At 41.9% G+C, this 24,158-nt stretch overlaps 1 protein-coding gene across 9 annotated transcripts in view; it reads left to right on the plus strand.

Moving 5' to 3' along the window:
• Positions 1 to 24,158, plus strand: part of SIDT1 (SID1 transmembrane family member 1) — a 92,853-nt gene that overhangs the window by 51,735 nt on the left and 16,960 nt on the right. For all 9 annotated transcript variants that reach the window (XR_004624742.1, XR_004624743.1, XR_004624744.1 and 6 more), the window contains exons 10-17: positions 5,670 to 5,713; positions 16,450 to 16,521; positions 17,825 to 17,970; positions 18,850 to 18,923; positions 19,930 to 19,996; positions 21,264 to 21,337; positions 22,320 to 22,443; positions 22,653 to 22,770. Coding sequence is in view for 5 of the 9 variants with exons in the window: in XM_019804052.2 (XP_019659611.2) it covers positions 5,670 to 5,713; positions 16,450 to 16,521; positions 17,825 to 17,970; positions 18,850 to 18,923; positions 19,930 to 19,996; positions 21,264 to 21,337; positions 22,320 to 22,443; positions 22,653 to 22,770 (719 nt within the window). In the remaining 4 variants the exon portion in view is untranslated. The remainder of the gene's footprint in view (positions 1 to 5,669; positions 5,714 to 16,449; positions 16,522 to 17,824; positions 17,971 to 18,849; positions 18,924 to 19,929; positions 19,997 to 21,263; positions 21,338 to 22,319; positions 22,444 to 22,652; positions 22,771 to 24,158) is intronic.

A 24,158-nucleotide genomic window follows, 5' to 3' on the forward strand; every position in this document is an offset into this window, starting at 1 on the left:
TGAGAATCCAAAATATTAGCTGTACTGACTTGAACCTAAACTCCATTCCCGTCCCATTCCCACCCACAGTCCATTCAACTGTATTTAAGGAGCCACTCCAATAAATGTGCAGACTCTGGGCTGAACACTGGGTGCATGGTTTCTTACTCACTTCTCCCAAATACCCTGCCAGAGACTGAGTTCAAACTGCACCATCCTGAGAGTAGCCATCCTTCCCTTGATTCTTGTATTGGTTATTTACGGCCACGATAATGCTGCCTGAAAATCAACCATAAAAACTCCAATGGCATACAGTGGTAAATATTTAAGTTTACTTACAAATCTCCGGGTCAGCCAGATGCTGCTGGTAACCCAGACTGGTCTCAGCGATCTCGGTTGGGTGCGGTCAGAGTGCGGTCACCTGGCAGGTCCGCTAGGAGCGGGCTCTTCTCGACCAGCTTCAGCAGCGCTTGGTCTCTCAAATTCCAGCAGCCTGGCCCCGGTTGCTTGTCTCTCCAACAGACACAGCAGAAGGTGCAAGGCCTCCTTAAGATGTAGGTTCAGCAGTGGCATGATACCACTTCTCCTTCCTATTAGTCAAAACAAGTCAGGAGGCCAGTCTAGATTCAAGAGGTGAAGAGACAGACCCCACCTTTTGATTTAAGGAGCTGAATACAAGAGGGGGTATAGCCATTTTGTAATCAATCTGGCATAGTTCTCACTTACTATTTTCTCCTTTGCTCAAGGGATACTGCCTGCCTTCACCTAGCTTTCTAAATCAATTAACTCCTCTGCTAAAGAATTTTATCAGCTCCCAAACCGACGGCAAATGTGGGTACAGCCTGTTAGTACAAATACATCATCTTTTATGAGTCCATATAATTGCTTGCCAGTTAATATCACTAGGATTGCTTTAAAAAGGGACTTCAACAAGCATTGGCAAAGATGTGGAGAAAAAGAACCACCATGCGCTGTTGGTGGGAATGCAAATGGTGCAACCACTGTGGAAAACAGTATGGAGGTTCCTCAAGAAGTTAAAAATAGAACTGCCCTATGATCCAGTAATTGCACCATTGGGTATTTACCCACAAAGTACAATAGCATTAATTAAAGAGTATTATGCTTAGTGAAATAAGTCAGTCAGAGAAAGACAGAGACCATATGAATTCACTCGTGTGTGGAATCTAAGAAACAAAACAATGAGCAAGGGAGGGGGCGGGCAGAAAGACAGACAAACCAAGAAACAGACTCAACTATAGAGAACAAACAGGCTTACCAGAGGGAAGGTGGGTTGGGGGGATGGGTGAAACAGGTGAAGGGGATTAAAGAGCACACGTACCATGATGAGCATTGGGTGATGTATAGAATTGTTGAATCATTATATCGTACACCTGGAATTAATGTAACATTGTACATTAACTATACTGGAATTCAAATTTTAAACTTAATTTTTTTTTAAGAAAGGGACTTTGCCAGAGCCTCATTTGCCAGCTAGAACAGTTGGGCCAAATTGTAATTACTCTCCTTAATAATATGCTTTGTTCATTCAACAAATATTTAGTTATCATTTCCTGTGTGCCAGGTTCTGTCCCAGAGTTTAGGGATGCAGCGGTGAACAAGACAGTCTAGATCCCTGCACTAACAGAGCTTGTACTGTACAAAGGAGAAACTCATAAGCAAGCAAGCAATTAATAAAGCAAATAATTTCAGCTAGTGACAGGAGAAAAAAAAAACACCGTAGTGTGATAGAGAATGACTGAATTGGGGAAGCTACTTTAGATTTGATTTGTTCAGCAAGGAAGATCTCTCAGAAGCAAGACTTTAATAGCAATAGCAAGAAAGAGCCAGCCATGTGAGGATGTGGGGAGAGAGTGGCCCAGACAGAGAAAAATAGCAAAGGCCCTGAGGCAGGGATGAGTTTGCTGTGTCTAGGAACAAAAGAGGTATGAAGACAAGTTCTTCCACCAAACAAACCAGGATCTGGAGTGTGCAACTTCTAGATTTGCCGTCTGGAAGTAAATAAGAACACGTACCAAAACACAAACCGATCTAGCCCCTAACTTTCCTCCTCCCTGACTCCAATCTCACATCTAAAAGAGAGGCTCATTTGACATAAGACAGTAATTCATATTTCAATGTTTGACAGACATTCCCAAATGATATACCTGGCTTTTTTAGTAATAGCTTTACTGAGACATAATTCACAGATCATAAAATTCACACTTTTAAAGTGTACAGTTCAATGGTTTTTTAGTATATTCACTGTTGCAACAACCATTACCACTATTTAATTTTCAACACCTCCAAAAAGAAACTGAGTTCATCGATACTACAGGATATGAGATCAATACACAAAAATCAATTGTATTTCTATACACTAGCAATGAACAATCCAAGCATAAAATTAAGAAAATAATTCCATTTTCAATAGTATCAAAAATAATAAAATACTTGGGGCACTGGGGTGACTCAGTCAGTTGAGTGTCTGACTCTTGGTTTTGGCTGAGGTCATGATCTCAGGGTCCTGGGATTGAGCCCCACGTGGGGGGAGGGGATTCTCTCTCTCCCTCTGCCCCTCCCCACTCCGCTTGTTCTTTCTCTCTAAAATAATTTTCAAAAAAATTTTTTTAAATAATAAAATACTTAAGAATAAATTTAACAAATTAAATATAAGATTTGTACACTGAAAATGACAAAACATCCTTGAAAGAAATTAAAGAGGACCTAAAAAATGGAAAGATAGCCCATGTTCATGGTTTGGAAGACTGAATATTATTAAGATGGTGTAGTAAAATAATGGCCCCCAGAAGATGTCCACAGCCCAATATCCAGAATCTGTGAACATGCTACTTTACATGGCAAAAAGAGATTTGACAGATGTGATAAAATTATAGACATTGTCCTGGATTATCCTTGCGGGTATTACCTAATCACGGGGGTCCTTGTTAGAGGGAGGCAAGAGGGTCAAAGGCAGAAGGAGGAGATGTGATGATGGAAGCAGAGGTTGGGGCAGGGCACTTTGAAGGCAGAGGAAGGGCCATGAGTCAAGGAATGCAGGCAGCCTTTAGGAGCTAGACAAGGCAAGGGAAAGGGTCGTCCCCTGGGAGCCTCTAGAAGGAATACAGCCCTGCTTGATACCTTGATTTTAGCTGCATAAGACACGTTTTGGAATTCTGACCTCCAGAACTGTAAGATAATAAATTTGTATCATTCTAAGCCACTAAGTTTGTGGTAATTTGTTACACAGCAACAGACACTAAAATACATTGGGCAATACTCCCCAAATTGATCTACAGATTCAGAACAGTCCCTATCAAAGTCCCAGCTGACTTTCTTACAGAAATTGACAAACTGATCCTAAAATTCATATGGAAATGCAAGGGACCCAGAATAGGTAAAATACTAATGACAAAAAAAAAAAAAAAAAAAAAAAAAAAAGAACAAAACTGGAGGTCTTACACTTCCTCTCATCAAAACTTACTACAAAGCTACATAATTAAAACTCTGGCACTGACATATGGAAAGACATATAAATCAATGGAATAGAATTGAGAGTTCATAAATAAGCCCTTACACTTACGATCCTATTTTTGTCAAGGGTACCATTGACAATTCAATGGAGAAAGGATATTCTTTTCAACAAATGTTGTTGAGACAACTGGGTATCAACCTGAAAAAGAACAAAGTTTTACCCGTACCTTACACTCTATGAAAAAATTAACTCAAGGGGTGCCTGGCTGGCTCAATCAGAAGAGCACGTGACTCAATCTCTGGGTCATGAGTTCAAGGCCTACCCCGGGCATAGAGATTACTTAAAAAATAAAATCTTTTTAAAAAATTAACTCAGATCAAAGATCTAAATATAAGAGCTAAATCTATAAAACTCTTCGAAGAAAACATAGGTGTAAATCTTTTGTTACCCTGGAGTAGACAATAGTTTCTTAGATGGGACACCAGAAGCACAAGTAACAAAAGAAAAAAAAATAGCTAAGTTAGACTTCATCAAAATTAAAACTTTTATGCTTTTATAAAAATTTTTTTAAAGATTTTATTTATTTATTTGAGAGAGAGCACAAGCAGGGGGAGTGGCAGAGGGAGAGGGAGAAGCAGACTCCCCGCTGAGCAGGGAGTCCAATGCAGGGCTCGATCCCAGGACCCTGAGATCATGACCTGAGCTGAAGGCAGATGCTTAACTGACTGAACCACCCAGGTGTCCCTGTGCTTTTTTTTTTTCTTAAGATATACTTACTTTATTTTAGAGAGAGAGCGTGAGCACAAGCAGGAGAGGCAGAGGGAGGGGGAGAAAGAAATTCAAACAGATTCCCCACTGAGTGTGAAGCCCAACACAGGGCTCCATTTCTCAATCCTGAGATCACGACCTGAGCTGAAACCAAGAGTCAGGCACTTAACCAACTGTGCCCCGAAACTTTTGTACTTTTAAAAGACCTATCAAGGAAGTGAAAATACAGCACACAAAACAGGAGAAAATGTTTGCAACTCATATATCTGTTAAGAGTCTAGTATCCACACTATATAAAGAATTCTTATAAGCCAATGATACAAAGAAAAATAAATAAGACGGGCAAAGGGTTTGAATAGATATTTATCCAAAGAAGATATACAAGTGGCCAATAAGCATATGAAAAGTTGTTCAACATCATTAGCCATCAGGGAAATGCAAATAAAAAAAACAAAGAGCTATATCACTCCTTATCCACTAGGATGGCTATAATATTCTTTTAATGGAAAACAACAAGAGTTGGTAAAGATGTGGAGAAATTGAAACCTTATACAATGCTAGTACGAATGTAAAATAGTTCCTGGGATAATGCTACTGTGGAAAAGTTTGAAAAAAAAATACGTAGAGTTACCTCATACCCAGCACTTCTGTACCTAAGTATACCCAACAGAATTTAATACATATATCCACAGAAAAACCTGTGTACAAATGCTCATAGCAGTGTTATTCGTGCTAGCCAAAACATGGAAACAACCCAGTGTCCATGAAGTGTGAACAAATAAATTAAACATGGTGTATCCATATGAAGGAACATTATTCCATCATAAAAGACTAATGTATTGATTCATGCTACCACATGGATGAACCTTGAAAGCCTTATGCTTAATGAATGAAGCCAGACAAAAAAGACCACAGATAGTATGGGCTATATGAAACTTCCAGAATAGGCAAATTTATAGAGACAAAAAGTAGACTTGTGGTTGTCAGAAATGTATAGGAGAGGGTGTTGGGGAGTGACTGCTAATAGGTTTTTAATTGAGGGGGTGATGAAAATGTTTTGGAAACAGATAATAGTGATGGTTGCACAGTTTTGCAAACATAATAAAGTTCATTGAAATGTGCACACTAAAGGATGGTTATGGTGTGTGAATTATCTGAAAATAAAGGAATCTGAAAATAAATTAATGAAATTATGTACATAGATATATGTGTAGGAGTGGAATTGGATAAGTCTATGTTTAACTTTCTGGGGAACTGCTGAAGAATTTTCCGAAGTAGCTACACCATTCTACAGACCCACCAGCAACGTATCAGAGTTCCAGTTTCTCCACGTGCAAAGGCTCCTTTTTAAGAGATCCTAGCAGACAAACATGCAGCAGAGTCTGTGGGGAACAAATGTAAAATGCTGAGGTTTTCACTGTCTTAGAGGCCTGTGTGTGCTTATTTATAGGTTTCAAAGAAAACCCATCGATAGAAGCTTCGGTTCCAGCGATGGTAAGAAAAACCCCTGGTTTCAAATTCAAATGGTATCAAGTATGGGCAACATTCCATTTGGTACTTCTTTTGTCTCTCTGCCTTTCATAATTACCAAACCCTCCCTTGGTTCCTATCCACAGAGTAATCTAATCTGCAGTCTTTCTAGAGAAAGCAGAGCTGGTGAAAACCAGTTTTCATAGTTAATAATTACTGAGCTATGAAGCTCATACTAAGAATCTTTGCTCAGAGTATCCTTTGCAGTTACCCATAGCCCATTTATCAGCCATGCATCTTTTTTTTTAAAGTTTGATCTTTTATAGGGTGTAAATTGTTGTCCCAAAACTGACTTATGAACAAAAATTTATTGTGTCACTCTAATACAGAGTTCATTTTTCCCAAATTGAGATAGAAGTTTTTCATTCAAGTAGCTAAAAACCTGAATTATTTGAGACTAATAGTATAATAAGAGTATAATAACTTTGGGAAATCCAGAATAATTGATTATTCAACCATCATAATATGCCCTTTCCTCCACTCTGATAATTTGAACAAAGGAATTCAATTACCTGATCTTTTTATCAAAACTTAAAAAACTGTAAATATCCTCGTTTTCTTAATTGAGAAATAACTGACATCTAACATTGTGTAAGTTTCAGGTTACAACTCAATGATTTTATATTTGTATATATTGCAAAACGATCATCACAATAGTCTAGTTAACATCCATCACCACACATAGTTATAACTTTTTTTTTCTTGTGATGAAAACTTTTAAGATCTACTCTCTTAGGAACTTTCAAATATACAATATAGTAGCACTAACTACAGTCACCAGGGGCACCTTATATCCCCAGGACTTATGTATCTTGTAACTGGAAGTTTATGCCTTTTGTAAATGTCCTCATTTTTGAGAAGTCCGCATCAGTGTGAGTTACTCCATGCTCACGAGTCCTGTGGCATAGCACGCTTCTTTGGAAAAGGAACGAGGACATGAGACTTGACTTTTAAGTCACAGGCAGCAGGTGTTTAGTTCTGTGTTTTCTGTACTTAAATGAGCCCACAGAATATTAGAAAGACACAAACTGATCCCCTGCCCACCCAGCAGGAACATTTCTCACTCTGCTGGAGGGCTACTTCTCCGGCCTCCCTTTGATTTTTTGTCTTCCTCAATGTCAGATTATTTATTTTCCCAGCCACCCAGACAATTGGTTTTGATAACATTCAACCATCCGTATGAAAGACTATGAAAGGACACCTGCTCTAGGGTCTTTAAAATTCGAAGTCCTACTTGCCCTTGTATTCATAAAACGTGTAAATGAATTTGTCTTCTCTCTGGATCTCATCCTTTTTCTTCTAGTGCTCTCCAAGTTTTGCTGTTATTTTAGGTCTCAGTTGAACTTAGAATGCCTGATTAGTCAGATCCCATTGATGCTCTGTGAAAGGATGGTCTGTTCTTTTTATTGTATGAGTGAAGACATTTTATTATTGTAATGATAATTAAAGGAATTTCCGCGTTCAGAAGAGTTTCCTGAACAGTGAAGTGTAAGCGGACAGAGCTGAGACTTTAGTCAGCTCATTGCCCAAGATCAAGAAGGCTCTGAAAATTAGCTAAGAGCTGTAGGCATCCTTCAGATGGCAAGCAGAAATAAATGAATGACAAGAGAGAAGAAAGAAGAAAGAAAGAAAGAAAGAAAGAAAGAAAGAAAGAAGGAAGGAGGGAGGAGAGGGAGGGAGGGAGAGAGAGAGAAAGAAAGAGAGAGAGAGAAAGAGAGGAAGAAAGAAAGAGAGAAAGAAAAAGAAAAGGAAGGAAGGAAGGAAGGAAGGAGGGAAAAAAGAGAGAGGGAGAGAAAGAGGGAGGCGGAGGGAGGAATGGAAGAAGGGAGGAATATAGGGAGGGAGGAAGAAAGAGTAAAGATGCATCAGTTAGGATTCACATGGTTGCAAATAACAAAGCAGAGCTCAAAACATGCTTAAACAATACAGAGGCTCCTCTCCTTGCTAGCTGAGCAGAAGATTAGGCTTCAGGGTTGACTGAGTCTGGTGGCCCTGGTCCTTTTCCCTGCCGTTCCCTTGACTCTGCTTTACTTCCAGTGCCGGTGGTGAGGTGAATTAGGTTGACACCTTCACCTGCCAGTGTCCAAAAGGAAGGACTTTTTCAGAAGCACCCAGTAACTTCTCATATTTCACTGGTATAGAGTGGATCATTTACTTAGTGTTAAATCAGTCACTGCAAAGGAGTAGATTTACCTAGAGATCAATCAAGCCTACTTACAGAACTAGGATAAGATCATCTTCCTCTAAGACCTGTTTCTCAAACTCAGCATTATTGACATTACAGGCCAGATAATTCTTTGTTGTTAGGGGCTGGCCTGTACACTGTAGGATGTTTCACTGCATTCTTCACCTCTACCTACTAGGAACCAGTAGTACACTCCATCCCCGTGACAACTAAAAATGTCTCCAGACATTGCCAAATGTCCTCTTGGGGGCAAAATGGCACCCCCCACCTCTGCCCCCGCCCCCAGTTGAGAATATCTGACTTAAACACACAGACTGCCAGGAGGATACCTGAACAAAATCCCAGCTTATTCAGAAGTAGGGAATAGGATTGTTCACCACAAAGGACTTTGAAATAGGGAGAAATAAGGAGCCGTTGTTATGCAGACAGGCTCTATGAGAAAGACAGCACATGGCAGCAAGTGAGGCGAGACCTAGAGACCTACGTGCTGAAGAGCAGAGAAGATACACTCTACCCTAGGAAAGGGCCAATTAGCAACTCTTTCAAGCACATCAGATGGAGCATTGAGAAACCAGCCTGGAGCAAGAGACAGAGCCATGTGAGGCCACTACCTGTCTGAGAGCTAAGAGGAGACATTCAGGGGAGGAACCTTTGCCGAGGAGCAAGGATACGAAACGTCTTTCTTTCCCAAAGGCCAGGATCCACGTGACTATGGGGGCTACAGGAAGTTCTGTGGAGCTCAGAGCTACAGGGAATACCCTGGGGGCTGGGAGCCAGAGAAAATGCTAGGAGAAGTGTCTGAAAGGGAAGGAGGATCCCATTAGACTTGGCATGGTGTCCACCCAAATCAGTGTGGACCTAGACATCTGAAAGGGAGAGGTCAAATGCTACCAAAACAAGAAGATGTGGCAGGGAGAAGTCGAGAGAGAGAAACGAAGCCCCCTTCACTCAGCCCAGTAGAATAGTGGGAGGAAGATGGCAGTGGGGTGGGGTAATGAGAAAGTGACCAGGTGGGCATGACTTGTATTTCTTCCTCTCCATGCTGAAATCTGGGAGTGCGGACATGGAGTATTGATAGGTTAAAAGGAATGCCAAAACAGAGGAGATTTTTACCCAACCTGTCACTGGGGACTCAGGATGCCTATCTTTTTTTTTTTTTCTCACAAACATTCTCTTTAATAGGTAAGCTTAACATTGGTGGCAAATTTTAATAGAGTAGAAAGGCTTTGTGTATATTATTTATATATATATATTACATATATATACACAAATAAAATCTTTAAAATCTTTATATCTATATAAAGATTTTATTTATTTATTTGTCAGAGAGAGAGGGCATAAGCAGGGGGAGCGGCAGGCAGAGGGAGAAGCAGGGTCCCCACTGAGCAGGGAGCCTGATGTGGGACTCCATCCCAGGGTCCTGGGATCATGACCCTGGCTGAAGGCAGATGCTTAACTGACTGAGCCACCCAGGCGTTCCTGTTTATATTTAAAGTTTATTTACCTTTCTGAAGAGAGAAGCTCTAAAACTACTGTGCACTGAAGAGGCCAGCCAGCTCTGCCGCCCAAGGACCCTGCTCCCCTGTGCGCTGGCCAGGTGGAGGGGTACGGTGAACCGAGGCCCTTGCCAGCTCCTCCCAGCAGAGAGGGTTCCAGTACTCTCCCAGCGTTGGTGGAGTTGTAAGGCTGGATCTTTTCTATTTTGGTTGCCCTTTTAAACCATGGCTTCTGTCTGTGCCCCAAGGCAGACAAACCTTCTCAGGGTCCCTCGAAACCATCCCTCCCACTGCAGTTCCTGCAGGACCCTTCGTTAGCATGTCTTTGTTTTTCTAGCTGGTTTATCTTTGTTGTGCAGTAGCTGCCCCGTCAGCCCTCAGCTCTCCAGGAGGAATTGCTCTATAAATAGGTGTCGATTCGTTGTGTCCGTGGAGGAGGGGAGTTCAGGGTCTTCCCATGTCGCCATCTTGGACTGGAACTCTCTCCCCAACTTTTGAAACTTTGGGGCTAAGTTCTATTGGCATAGAACTGAAACTTCTCGGCAGTGAGTTCGCATCATTTCTGACTCCCTCTGCAGCTTCCACCCTCCTGAGTCCAGAGACAGAAGAAGGCAGGACGATTATAAATACGAAATCTCTGGAAGTTCCAAACATGCTCAAAATGAAGTTTTTCTCCCCACACTGAGGACTTAACATAAAAAGCCAGCATGTGAGCATAGCTTATTCAACGTTAGTAAAGTAAACAGATGGCAAAAGGTTCATGCTCAGAAAAAAAAGATGCCAGAACGAGTTTCTTCATTAAGATGAGCTCATTCACAACGTTCTGTTTACTTCTTCCCAGCCAGAACATCTTGGTCTGTCCTATAAACTGGTATTTTGTGTTTAATTCTTTCTAAATACCATATAGAGTTAAAGATAAATATAACTCCCCTTCTGGGAGCATCAGGTGTATTTGAAGTTTGGTAGATAATGCTTTGTTTTTTGCATTCAGTGAAGGCCTAAGAAAAATTAATAGAATACTGTTATCCAGTGTTGGCCAATCTCCTATTTAAGCTGTGCTACAGAAGTCCACAGAGTTAAAGCATCTTTACGTGCAGGCAGTTGTATTGCCCGTGAAAATCTTGATGCTCTTGTCCGTCACAGAAGCACGGGTGTTGCAGACGCATCCACGTGAACGCAGCGGCCGGCAACCACAGCAGCTCCGCGGCCTGCTCCGTCGTCAGCCAGAGCTGAGTGAAGTCGGTAACACATCCAAGTCTGAACAGACCCACACAGCTGGCTTTGCTTTTTAATGAAGCTTCACCTAACAAAACAGTGATTGTTTTTGTTTGCTCACTTGCTTTGGTTTTAGCTTTTGTGGTCTTTTTCCCCTTTGTTTACACCCACAAAAACATTGCTTCCCACAAATCATTTCAACCTCCTACCATAACCAAAGTCAAGCATTTTCCTATGCACACTTTTACTCCTCATAGCAGAGGGCTGCTCAGTTACACCAAAATGCCAAAAATTCTGGGTTTTATGATTTTAGTGTCATTCTTCACTTGTTATTTACACATTTAATATTTTTAAATGACATCTTTATAAAAGGTCATAGGTTAATGGTTAAAAAGAGGGAGCTTAAGTCCACAGATTTAATCCCTATCAAAATATAGCAATTTTTCACAGAACTAGAACAAATAATCCTGAAACTTGTAAGGAACCAAAGAGACCCCAAATAGCCAAAGCAAACTTGAAAAGGATGAACAAAACTGGAAGTAACAAAACTGGAAGTAACACAGTCCCAGATTTCAAGATATGTTACAAAGCTGTAGAGATCAAAACGATATGGTACTGGCACAAAAACAGACACACAAATCAGTGGAACAGGATAGAAAGCCCAGAAATAAACCCACACTTTTATGGTCAATTAATCTACAGCAAAGGAGGCAAGAATATGCAATGGGAAGGAAAAAGACAGTCTCTTCAACAAATGGTGCTGGGAAAACTGGACAGCTACATGCGGAAGAATGAAACTGGACCACTCTCTTACACCATACACAAATATAAACTCAAATTAAAAACCTAAATGTGAGACCTAAAAGCATAAAATTTCTAGAAGAAAACATAAGCCGTAATCTCTTTGACATCAGCCGTAGCAGCATTAGAGATATGTCTCCTCGGGCAAGGGAAACAAAAACAAAAATGAACTATTGGGACTACAGCAAAATAAAAAGTTTCTGCACACCAAAGGAAACCATCAACAAAACAAAAAGACAACTTACTGTATGGGAGAAGATATTTGTAAATGATTTATCCAATAAGGGATTATATCCAAAATATATAAAGAACCTATATAACTCAACACCAAAAAAATAAATAAAATAAAATAAAAAATAAAAACCACACACATGAATAATCCAATTTAAAAATAGGTAGAAAACATGAACAGACATTTCTCCAAAGAAGACTTACAAATGACCAACAGAATCATGAAAAGATGCTCAGCATCACTCATCATCAGGAAAATGCAAATCAAAACCACAATCAGATATCACCTCATACTTGTCAGAATGGCTAAAATCAAAAAAGGTGAGGATATGGAGAAAAAGGAACCCTCATGCACTGTTGATGGGAATGCAAATTGGCACAGCTGTCATGGAAAACAGTATGGATGTTCCTCAAAAATTGAAAAATAAAATTACCATATAATTCAGTAATTTCTACTGAGTATTTTCCCAAAGAAAATGAAAACACTAATTCAAAAAGATATGTATACCCTATGTTTCTTGCAGTATTATTTATACTAACCAAATTATGGAAGCAGCCCCAGTGTCTATAGGTAGGTGAATGGATAAAGAAGATGTGGTGTGTGTGTGTGTGTGTGTGTGTGTGTGTGTAATAGAATATTACTCAGGGGCACCTGGGTGGCTCAGTCCTTTAAGCAGCCGACTCTTGATTTTGGCTCAGGTCATGACCTTGGGGTGGTGAGATTGACCCCCGCATCGGGCTCTGTGCTCAGTGGGGAGTCTCTTTGGGGTTCTCTCTCTCTCCCTCTGTCTCTCCCCCACCCCACACGCTCACTCTCTCTAAAATAAATAAATAAGTCTTTTTAAAAAACACTACTCAGCCATAAAAAAGAATGAAATCTTGCCATTTGCAACAACATGGATGGATCTAGAGGGTGTTATGTTAAGTGAAATAAGCCAGTCAGAGAAAGACAAATATCATGTGATTTAACTCATATGTGGAATTTAAGAAACAAAACAAATGAACAAAGAAAAAAAGATGAATAAAAAAACAGGCTTTTAAGTACAGAAAATAAACTGGTGGTTGCCAGGGGGAGGTAGGTGGGGTGACGGGGGAATGGGTGAAGGGGATTAAGAGCACACTTAGGACCAGCACTGAGTAACGTATAGAGCTGTCGAATCAGGTTGTACACCTGGAACTAGTATAACACTGTATTTAATTGTACTTGAACAGAAATTTTTTAAAAAGATTTTATTTATTTATTTAACAGAGAGAGAGCAGGAGAGCACAAGCTGGGGAAGTGGCAGAGGGAGATGCTCCCCACTGAGCAGGGAGCCCGAAGTAGGACTTGATCCCAGGACCCTGGGTCATGACCTGAGCCGAAGGCAGTTGCCCAACTAATTGAGCCACCCAGGCACCCTGAACAGAAATTTTTAAAAAGAGGGAGCTTCAGCTTGGAAAGAGAAAAAGGTACAGGACCGCATCACCTGGAATGAGCCCATCACCACGGTTTCTTTGAGACTCCCTGCTGAATTGGACAGAACGAGATACCGACATGACCCAGGAGTGCATCACCGGCAAGCAGCAACAGACAACCTAAAAGCAAATGTTGTGCTTACATACTTCTTTCAAGTATCAGCTTGCTATAGTGAGATGCAAATAAGTCTCAAATTCCTTGTCTCTTTTGAAAGATATTCTCGGACACTCCATGAAAGTAACACCCTTGCTGCCAGATATTCATATTTTGAAGAAAAATCCCTGTATTATTTTTCAATTAAGAAGATAAGTTTTGGGAGCCCTGGGTGGTTCAGTCGGTTAAGTGTCTGCCTTCGGCTCAGGTCATGATCCCAGGGTCCTGGGATTAAGCCCCGAGTTGGGCTCTCTCCACAGCAGGGAGTCTGCTTCTCCCTCTCTCTCTGCCCCTTCCACCCCACCCCCCACTCATGCTCTCTCTCTCTCTCAAATAAATACATAAAATCTTTTTTAAAAAAGAAGAAGATAAGTTTTTGGACGCCTGGGTGGCTCAGTCGGTTAAACACCTGACTCTTGATTTCAGCTCAGGTCATGATCTCAGGGTCATGAGATCGAACCCTGAGTTGGGCTCCATGCTGGGCATGGAGCCTGCTTAAGATTCTTCCTTCCCCTATCCCTCTGACCCTCCCCCTGCTCACACTCACACATACACTCTCTCTCTCCCCACCAAAAAGAAGAAGAAGCTAAGCTTTAACTGAAACCAATACAATGAACCACTCTCCACCACTATCTGAGGGACTCTGGGCAAATTACTTGATTTCTCAAGTGCCTCCCTTTTGTTACTTTAAAATGGTGATCATAGTACCCACCTCATAGGGCTTTTGAAAAATTAAAAGAGTAAATTCTTATAAAGATCTTAAAAGGGTGTCTGACATACAGTAAGTTTTCAGTAAACACTAGCCGGTAGTAGCAGTAATAGCAAGGGAGCACGAGTTAGCAGCAGTACTAGTGGTGCCGGGAATAGTAAGTGGGACTCGTTATAGTCAGTAGTCGCAGCAGCAGAAGCAGCAGCAAAGCTCTGTGCGGTAACTATGGCCAAATCTGTCCCAGGTCAAGGAGCCAAACTGTACACAACATCTCCACATGACGCTGCTATTGTGCACAAAAAAACTTAGTATCTCATACTTAAGAGTCTGAAAATAACCTGCTCATTTGCCTTGAAGTTGGATGAAACGCATCAAGGGTGTTGACACCATGTTACATATTTACGGGTGAGCCCAAGAATGGCCAAGGAACATCTACTTTCTTGAAGTGATGAGAAGTAGATCAAGTAATCCCCTGGCCTAGGGGCGGTCTGCATTCTGAGGGCCTGGGGACAACCTTGCCCATGGGGAGCGCTGTGTTAGCCAAAGGCCTTGCTCTCCAGCTGAGCCAACTCTTGGCTCAGCTACCGAAAGGAGGAAGGAAATGGAGTCTCTAAGTCTCTAAATGGAGTCTGTAAGGTCAACTTTCATCATCTGGCTAAATATTTTGAACTCAGGATTTAATTATTTTTCTTCATAAAGAGAAGGAATGGACACACGAAGAGTAAAAAACATGATAAAGCCTACAAATTGGCTTATTTTTAATGTTTTACGTTAATGTTTTTTGTTTGTTATGTTTTATGTCTTATGTTTAATGAAGTTTAAGAGCCGGGGGAAGGGGGCGCCTGGGTGGCACAGCGGTTGAGCATCTGCCTTCGGCTCAGGGCGTGATCCTGGCATTATGGGATCGAGCCCCACATCGGGCTCCTCCACTGTGAGCCTGCTTCTTCCTCTCCCATTCCGCCTGCTTGTGTTCCCTCTCTCACTGGCTGTCTCTATCTCTGTCGAATAAATAAATAAAATCTTTAAAAAAAAAAAAAAGAGCCGGGGGAAGAGAGTTGGCTGTGACAAATGACCTGTTGGAGGCTTTTGGTTCCATTACATGTGTTACGTACCGGAGCATGAATGTAAGCTAGAATAAAGTACATTTTCTGTGAAGAAATGGAAATATATTTACAGTGAAGATATTATAGAATATCCTGTTATGTGTCTTCACTGGAAATTTATTTCCCTGCAACAGTATCCGAGACTGACCAATTCACAGATTTTTTTGCCTGTAATGTGTTACAAGCAACTTCACCTCAGAAGAGAGATACGATATTGAACTTCCCGCCAACCTGACAATATCCCGATCCTTGACAAAGAGAAGGAGCCGGTGAAGGAATATTCATTCTCCTGCATCTCCAAAGAGGCTTGTGGCTCCTGGAAACATTGTGGCGTTAAGTCAGAGTCAGAGAAATGGCCTCCATCGCTGCTTGTTCGTGGCTTCTCCTCTCCTTGTTCAGCTCTGCCTCATCCTCAGAGGGGGATAAACTCAATGAGTAGCATCTTGCCCGATAACCAAGGAGACGGTGGGGAGCTATTTCTCTCTGGTACTTGTGGTGGCCTGGCTCCAGGGGACACCACCAGAGTCCGGGATGAGTTCACTCCCTGGGCTCCCACAAGGAGTACCTCAGTGGAAAAGTTTAAGGAACATTATCTTAGCCTATTTTTCTCTCCCTGCCAACAAACTTTTGGCAACAGATCCAGAAATCTCTCTCAAAATATCTCATATTCTTCCATATCCTTAGCTCGGTTGTCATCATTCATTGCTCCAAGGAGTGCAGTAATTTCTCCCTATCTGGGCTCATCCTACAGAGAGTCAGGGGACTGCTAAATGCTATTTTAAAAACCTCCAAATTACAGTGCTTTGATCAGAGGAGTTTATTTCTATGTTTCTGTTCAGTGGCAGCCTCCCTCAAAGTGATTTCAGGGCCTGAGCTCCTTTGTTCTAGTGATTCTGCAATCCCTTCAGGCAGGAACCAGAAGATTTTTTTCTCTGTAAAGTGCCGAAGAGCAAATAGATTAGATGTCTCTGTTCCCACGTCTCAACTCTGCTGCTATAGTGAAAGGCAGCCATAGTCGTACCCAAATGACCGTGGCTGTGTTTCGATAGAACCTTATATATGAATACTGAAATTTGAACTTCATATAATTTTTACCTGTCATGAAATCTTCTTGTGATTTCTTTCTTCAACTGTTTAAAAATTTTAAAACCATTCTTACTTCAAGGGCCACACAAAAACAGGTGGCTGGCTAGATTTGGCCTACAGGTCACGTTTAGTGAGTCTTGTATTAGAGTAAAAAGAAAATCAAGTTTAAAAGGTTGTGGCCTGATGATTCAAACTACTTAGAGTTGTGTTGTTTTGTGTTGGCAACTGGACATAAAGTGTTGGCCTCTGCATTTCTTTCCAACAGGCTCTGGAAATATGGCGGTGTCACATCCCATTGCTGCCGGCACCCCTGAAGGAAGCAATTACGGGGCAATAGGTATTTCCTACAATGAGTCCGTTCATTGAAGTATTTCCTAATTCTCCAGAGACTAGGATACAAAGGGCCCTCCAGCCATTACTGACTGTGAGATGGGCAAGGCAGTCATCATGTAGGATTGTCTTTCCTTTATAAGATGATTCAGTTGGGTGATCTGGAAGGCTCCTTCCATCTCGAACCCTCTCCAGTTCTGTTCTTCTGTGCCAGTCACACGTGAGCAGAATTCCCTATGGTGGTTGCCATCGACTCCCAATGTCCCCGTGGGGATGTTTTCACACCCAGCCTAAGTTCGGGGCGTGAACATTGTGTCAGAGTCAATGTCAGGGAGCCTGACATCAATTGACCAGCTGTTTCATCCTCAGGTTTCAGTGGAGTAAGGGCGATCGGAAGACTAAGGCTGTGCTGCAGGTGAACATGGCCGTAGCCTGACAATCGTTCATGCTGGCTAACTTCATAATCGAACCTAGTCACTCACATGGCAACCCCCCAGTGTTCATTGCGTGGCCTGAAAGAGACAGAATTCCTGTGGGTCTATGAATGGTTCGCTTAAAATGTCAGGGCAGAGGGTCTGGGAGTCCTTATTCCTGCTCGGGTGTGCTGTACCTTTGAGAAGCATGTGGGTTTCATGCAGGCTACTTATTTCCGGCTCTGCAAGAACAGGGTTTTGTTGTGGTGGTGGTTTTTTTTTTTTTTTAAACTCTCTGAACAGAAAAAATAAAGCGGAAAGTAGGCTCAGCTCATGTGCTCATCAAGCTGCACAAATTCCCATCTGCTCTGGGAAACATCCACGAGAACACGAGGATTCTTCCTCCCGAGTGTGTTGTTCTCATTATGTAATCGTAGATACAGCATGTGGGGGATTTCGGTGTACAAAGACTTTATCCACGAGCAATGTACAGCTGCTGGATATGTGTGTGCTCACACGGATTTGTGGTAGATGCTATACATAACTGTGCGTGTGTATGTTTAAATATTTATGTTCATATTATAAAATATGAAACATGACGTATAAGCATAATCTTATTTTTTGCATCCAAATACTTTAACAGAGCAGATGCCTTTATGTTCTTAATATGTATTTAGCCCTAGAAATAGACAATTTAAACATAAAACATAGGAGAAGAGGAAAATCAGAAGTCCATTGAGGGGGAATTGAGAGAAAGAACGTGTTGTGGGTAATGAGTTCATTTTTACCAACACAACATTTTCAAGAATGAGTCAGCACAGGGCTTTTTTGCAGAGAGGAATGGGCTGTACGGGTCCTTTCTAGCTCTGGAAGGCAGATGAGTTTTCTCTGTTTCAGAGGAGTCCAGCTCCAGTCCTGGCAGGCAGATGTCCTCCTCCGATGGTGGGCAGACATGCCAGTCAGACACAGACAGCTCCGTGGAGGAGAGTGACTTCGACACCATGCCAGACATCGAGAGTGATAAGAACGTCATCCGGACCAAGGTACTGCTGGCTGGCCAAACTCTGGGCAAGGGCAGAAAGTTCAACAGTCAAATACACTTTCAGCAGACCTCAGTTTCCTTTATTTTTCCTTTCAAGGGAAACCAAACTTCCCTGAGGGCTTTTGAGATAAAACATGACTACAGACTAAAAGCAATACTCTGCTAATTAGCATTTCCTCCTGGAGGAAGAAAGTGAGAACGTGAAGCGGAACAGAGCATTTCCTCAGGGTCCTCAGGGTCTGGGGGTGCCTGGCTGGCTCAGCAGGAAGAGCATGCGACTCTTGTTCTCTGGGTTGTAAGTCCAAGCCCCATGTTGGGTGTAGAGATTACTTAAATAAATGAAACTTTAAACAACAACGAGAACAACAACACTCAAGGTCTGAAGTGACTGACTGAGGACCATAAGGGAAGAAGGGATCCAGCAGATGGAAGAAAAGATTCACTGAGGGGCATACCTGGGAAAACTCCCTGGTTCTGCACATATCATTCTTCAGGAGCAAAGCGCACTTCTTTCTGGCATATATTTATTTTACTGTGTTCTAGCCAGTAAGGGAAATGAAAGTAGATTGCCCAGTTTCGATCCTATCATTCGAGAACCACACAGTGGGCATCTCTGAAAACTGAAAACCAGTTCCAGAGATACCGGAAGCATTTGAGACTCCCAATAGGTTTTCCGTATCAGCCAATTCTTACGATTCCAGAAAAAATACTAGGATTTTTATTGAGATATTGTGGGGGGGAAAGTGAAAGAAAAGTTTTATTAAATAATTTTAATCCCTAGCAAGGGATTGGATTGAAATTTTGTAAAGTTCCCCTTTGTCTCTTCTGCAAAAAAAAAGCCAAATACGGTTTTGCATTCTCTTTTTATTTGGTATCCTAGATGTTCCTTTACCTGTCAGATCTGTCCAGGAAGGACCGGAGAATTGTCAGCAAAAAATACAAGATTTATTTTTGGTGAGTAGATGACTACTAGGACCACAGTTCCCTTAAGTAAAATGAAAGTTTTCTGAGTAAAAGCCACAGTCCCTTATGGCTCCAGTTTCCGTTTAATGAGGCAAAGGCATAGATGTTTCAAGAATTCATGCCACATTCTATAAGAAAAACAAAAATAAACTATGAAAGGCAACCAGCCCTAAACTAAATACATACAAAGTAAAAATGAGAATGACGGTAGAATCCCATATGCTTAGGGAGCACACCAACTCCATTTCCAGAAAGACAACGTAGAAATAACATGTCACTACCTTCCATGAGACATGCCAAACTGGAGCTTTTATGTTCTTAATATGTATTCCGTCTTCTCACCCGGCCTGGCTCTTTGAAGAGCCAGTGATTTCAGGGACTAGAGGTCTACAGCATCTCAGAGTAGCTGGAAACCGCCCTGAAAGGAGATGGTACCCCAGCCAGTGATAAATAGACCTGTGGTGGTCAAGCACCTAGATGCAGCTTCTCTCCAAACCGAGAGGCTAAGCTGCCTGGCAGGAGACACCCCTCCCCCACCCCCACCCCCCCGCTCAGAAACCCCAAACTGATGCTGTGACAGCCCTTCCATTTTCTCTGGAAGGATGCCTTTTTACTGGGGTACAGATATTCAAGGGAAGCAAGGAGCAGTGGGGGCCCCATGGAACTTCATAGTGGGACCATCATTTTGGAACTAAGAGGTATCTTAGAGAGCCACATCCCTTCATGTGAGCCATCTCCCATTACTTACACTCGGAACACTTTTAATCAAACAACAGTCTAAAGAAATAGAGCCTCATCCGTAATTTGGGTAAAGCAGAAGCAAGTATTATTTATAGTTTTACCAGTGATTGTAGTAGTGGAACACTGGAGAGACAGGAACTCTATCATCAGTTTCTAGTTACTTTTACAAGTTAACTAGGGAGTTATAGGGTGGAAGGATTCTTTTTTTAAAAAACTGAGCAAATATTTCATTGTTAATTTCTTTCTGCCTGCTTAGGAACATCATCACCATAGCTGTGTTTTATGCACTGCCTGTGATCCAGCTGGTCATCACCTACCAGACAGTAAGTGCTGCCCAGAATCCCAGAATCCCAGCTTTCGTACCGCAGGGAGAGATCTTTGCTATGACTTACAGAGAAAGGTATATATCACTTGAGCTCAGTCCAAGTATTAATTTCCCATTTCAGTTCCAAATGGACTTGTCCGTTGCTTCATCTTTGATGGACCTTTATATCTAGTTCCCAATTGTTTCATCACAGAAGGGCTTGGGACCTCTTGTATCATTTTGTCACCCAATTCGAACTTATTACCTTAAGCTCCTTCAGCCGTAATATCTACCAACTATATCTGTCATTTACCAGGCTGAACTTCTGATTATCAAGGGGTAATGAATAGAATTAGTAAAGTTCCAGACCAAAACAAAGAAACCTGCTGTCTAATTTAGCCTGTGCCCTCTCGTTGAGGGTAAATGTTTTTTTATAAAACTAAACACAGCTTTGCAAAACTAATAAGATATTCAAATTTTAAAAATATATAAAATAAGAACTAAAATAAAGTAAAAACAAATAAACAAAGATAATAATTAAAGCAGCTTGAGAATCCCCAATACTCCTTCATAGAACCTTAGGGTCCAGATCACATAATGACGAACTCTAGCGTTTATTACACACAGAACACCTACTTATAAAGGATGAGGCTGATGGTGTTTCTAATTTGATTTCTAATCAAATCACCTGGGGAGCTTTTAAATCCCTGCGTGCAGGCTGTACCCAAACCAAATTAGATCCAAGTCTCTGAGAGTCGAAGCAGGCATCGGTATTGATGAAATCCCCAGCGATTCTAATGTACAGCCAAGTTTGAAAGCCAATGGTCTAATAATATTTAGCCAGTTCCATACTTACTATGCAATGAGGACAAGGACTTTTATGAGGTTTGGGCACCACTGCTTATAATGTCAAGATTCTCTGAATACCTCAGGGCCCTGTCAGAAGATAGAGCTGTGTATGGTCTGGGAAGGTTCTTAATGATAGAGATCATGTTAAATGTGGAAAACTGAACACACACTTCCTCATGTCTACTTGCCCTGTGGTTATCACTTCCACGCACAGAATGGGACAGCTCTGTACCCTCCCAACATGAATCTAGAAAAGAGAACATATCGTGACAGTCCTAATAAGCCTGTGCTGTGTGAATGTGGCAGATGATGGCCCATCCCCTGCTGAGAAGGGACACTGGTTATATGGTAAACCACTGTGAGCAGTGCCTGCCTTCTGTGATTTCAGGCTGGGCTCAGCAGATGGAGAAACGCGGCATCTCCTCTTAATTTTGCAGGTGGCGAATGTCACTGGCAATCAGGACATCTGCTACTACAACTTCCTCTGTGCTCACCCTCTGGGCGTCCTGAGGTGAGCCCTGTCCTCTGGCTGCCCGTGAGGCATTTAGAGATTCCTTTCTGAGTGATATGATGTCAATTTTTAAAAATACTAAAAACAATAATGGAAAACCACCCCAGTCAAGGTAAAGAGGGATGAAATCTAGAAGTTTTGAGACCAGACATGCTCCTCTCATTCCTGTTTAGGGGCCTCCGGAGAAATTCCTAAGAATAACCAGCTGAGAAGAGGGTGGGGATGTTTTTGAAAAGATCAGGTCCTAGCTGTGATGGCAGGCATCCGTTTGCAGGAGCTGCTCCCATATTAATTCATTGAACGGCCCCCTAAAACAGATAGGATTATCATTAATCCCATTTTCAGATGAAGATGCTAAGGCTTAGAAAGGTAAGGACTCGTGGGAGATCCCTCAACTGTTAGTGACATCAAGACTCGAACCCAGGCCTGCTGCCTCCGAGGCCATGCTCTACCCACCAGAACATGGTGAAGTGGAAAGAGCATTCGCCTGGCAGTTGGGAGCCAGGCTTCTTGTTACAGAACTAAACTAGCCTCAGTTTCCTGAAATAAAGTAGCTGGCTATGACCAGCTGACCCTTCACAGTTACAGAGCTGAATATTGACACACATAGCATGGGTCCGTCTATGAGAATTCCCTCTCACAGTGTAGCTGGAACTCTTGGCCAAGCTGCCCATCCTTGGAGCAGCTGTTTCCCCGGATTCATTCCATGCCAGTGCCATCAGGATTGGAGAGGATTGGGTGGGTGTCAGGGAAGCCGATTAGGCATCCCAGAGCAGAAACAGACACATTATTTCAGGCTAGGCCTAAAATAAAAGAGTAAAGTTAAAGATGATCTCTGATAATTTGCCAGTCATGAATCTGATAAGACTGGGCAGAAAATGTGGAATGCTGAGAGTACTCATTCATTCATTCATTCATTCATTCATTCTCCAAATCTCTTGGATGGCCTGGACTCTCTCATGGTTTCCCTCTCATCCCTTAGTGCCTTCAACAACATTCTCAGTAACCTGGGCCACGTGCTCCTGGGCTTCCTCTTCCTGCTGATAGTCTTGCGCCGGGACATTCTCCATTGCAGAGCCCTGGAAGCCAAGGACATCTTTGCCATGGTGAAGAGAGGGGAAATAAATCAGATGTGGGAGTTAGGAAGGGTCATGGTTCCAAACAGTATCTGCAAAGGGGAGGGACATCTGGCTGGATGGTGTGGTGATGGATTCCATGAAAAGAATAAGAGGAGGCCAGAAGCTTGGGTTTCCAGATTGCATGGCTGTATCACCAATTGGTGTCTTTCCACTGACCACACTTTCTCCTCTTTCAGGAGTATGGGATTCCTAAACACTTTGGTGTTTTCTATGCAATGGGCATCGCACTGATGATGGAAGGAGTGCTCAGTGCTTGTTACCACGTCTGCCCTAATTACTCCAACTTCCAATTCGGTAATTAGAATTTCCATCAACCACACAGATTTGAGTTAGGAGTCTTGTCCTGGGACAATCCCCAAATGCATTCAAGAATTAAATGATATTTTATGTGAGCTAAAGTGATTTGAGGGCACCTCCTCACAGGGCATGGTTTCCACATGTCGTACCATCTTTTCTCTACGAACACCACCCAGACTAGCAAAGGCTCAACATTGAATGATGATCCCATGGTTAGATCTGCAGGTGGACAATGGGCTAAGCATTAGGCAGCCGGGCAGATAGAATCCACCAACAGACATCTGGAAAGTTCCCTCAGTATAATTCGGACTAACTTAGCAATTAGACTGCTTTGGGTTAAAAATAATAGAAAGCCCAATCCAACTGGATTAAATAGTAAGGACAAATATGAGCTCAACTTCTGAAATTCCAAAGGTGGGAAAGGTTTGGCATTGATTCATCAGGTGGCTCTGACTCCAATTCTCTGCGATCCCTTGGGTTGGGCTCTGCCTGTAGGCTGATTTTATCCTCAGGCTTTTTAGGAAATTCATGATGGCAAAAATAGCTACAGCCAGTCCTGGCTTCCTTTCTCTACTTCATGATGTTTGGTGGATGCAGCAAGCTGGTTTCCAGGAGCTTTCACTTAAGAGCGAGGAAACTTCTTTGCCAAAAACCTCCAGATAATGTTCTTCCACACCTCAGTAGTTTAAATAGTCATGAACCCATTCCAGAATTATTCCCTAGTTGCTAGTCAGCTCAAGCATAAGGTTCGTACACCAATCATGGTGGCAAAGGAGGGGGATTACCTTTAGACCAATGAGACCCATCCGTGGAACCAGGGATTGGAGTTAGCTTTGCTGAAACAAATAGGAAAGGCATGCATTTCTGAATTGAATATGGGCCTAAAATATTTGAGTTAGTACTGATGTGCCGCCAGGAGGGAGGAGGGGAAGTGCTGATGCTAGTAGTAGGCGATTAATAGTGACCCCCACACTCAAGGATATGAATTTTAAAAACAGTCATGTTTATGTCTGTGTTCTAGCCTCTGTCTATAAACCCAGAACACCACAGAAATTCTCCGTCACATTTAATTTTTTTTAATTAGAAACATTTTTAATAGAAAAAACTGCAGAGAACAGTAATCAGCCACCACTCAGAACAAATGCCAACATTTTAAAATATTTGCCTTCAATCTTCCTTTTAAGAAATAAAACGCTGTGATAAAGTTGAGGTTCTTTGAATTGCTTTCCAAACTTATTCCCCTCCCTCCTTCCCCAGAGGCAACAGCTATGGCTAATATTTATCAGTCCAGTTTGTTTTTATAATTTTACTACGTTTGTAGTAAATTAATATTTACTTATCACAGCACATTCTGCAACTCTTTTTCATCCAACAATATGTTTTCA

The sequence above is a fragment of the Ailuropoda melanoleuca genome, chromosome 1, assembly GCF_002007445.2.
Source record: "Ailuropoda melanoleuca isolate Jingjing chromosome 1, ASM200744v2, whole genome shotgun sequence".
NCBI classification, from domain to species: Eukaryota; Metazoa; Chordata; class Mammalia; order Carnivora; family Ursidae; genus Ailuropoda; species Ailuropoda melanoleuca.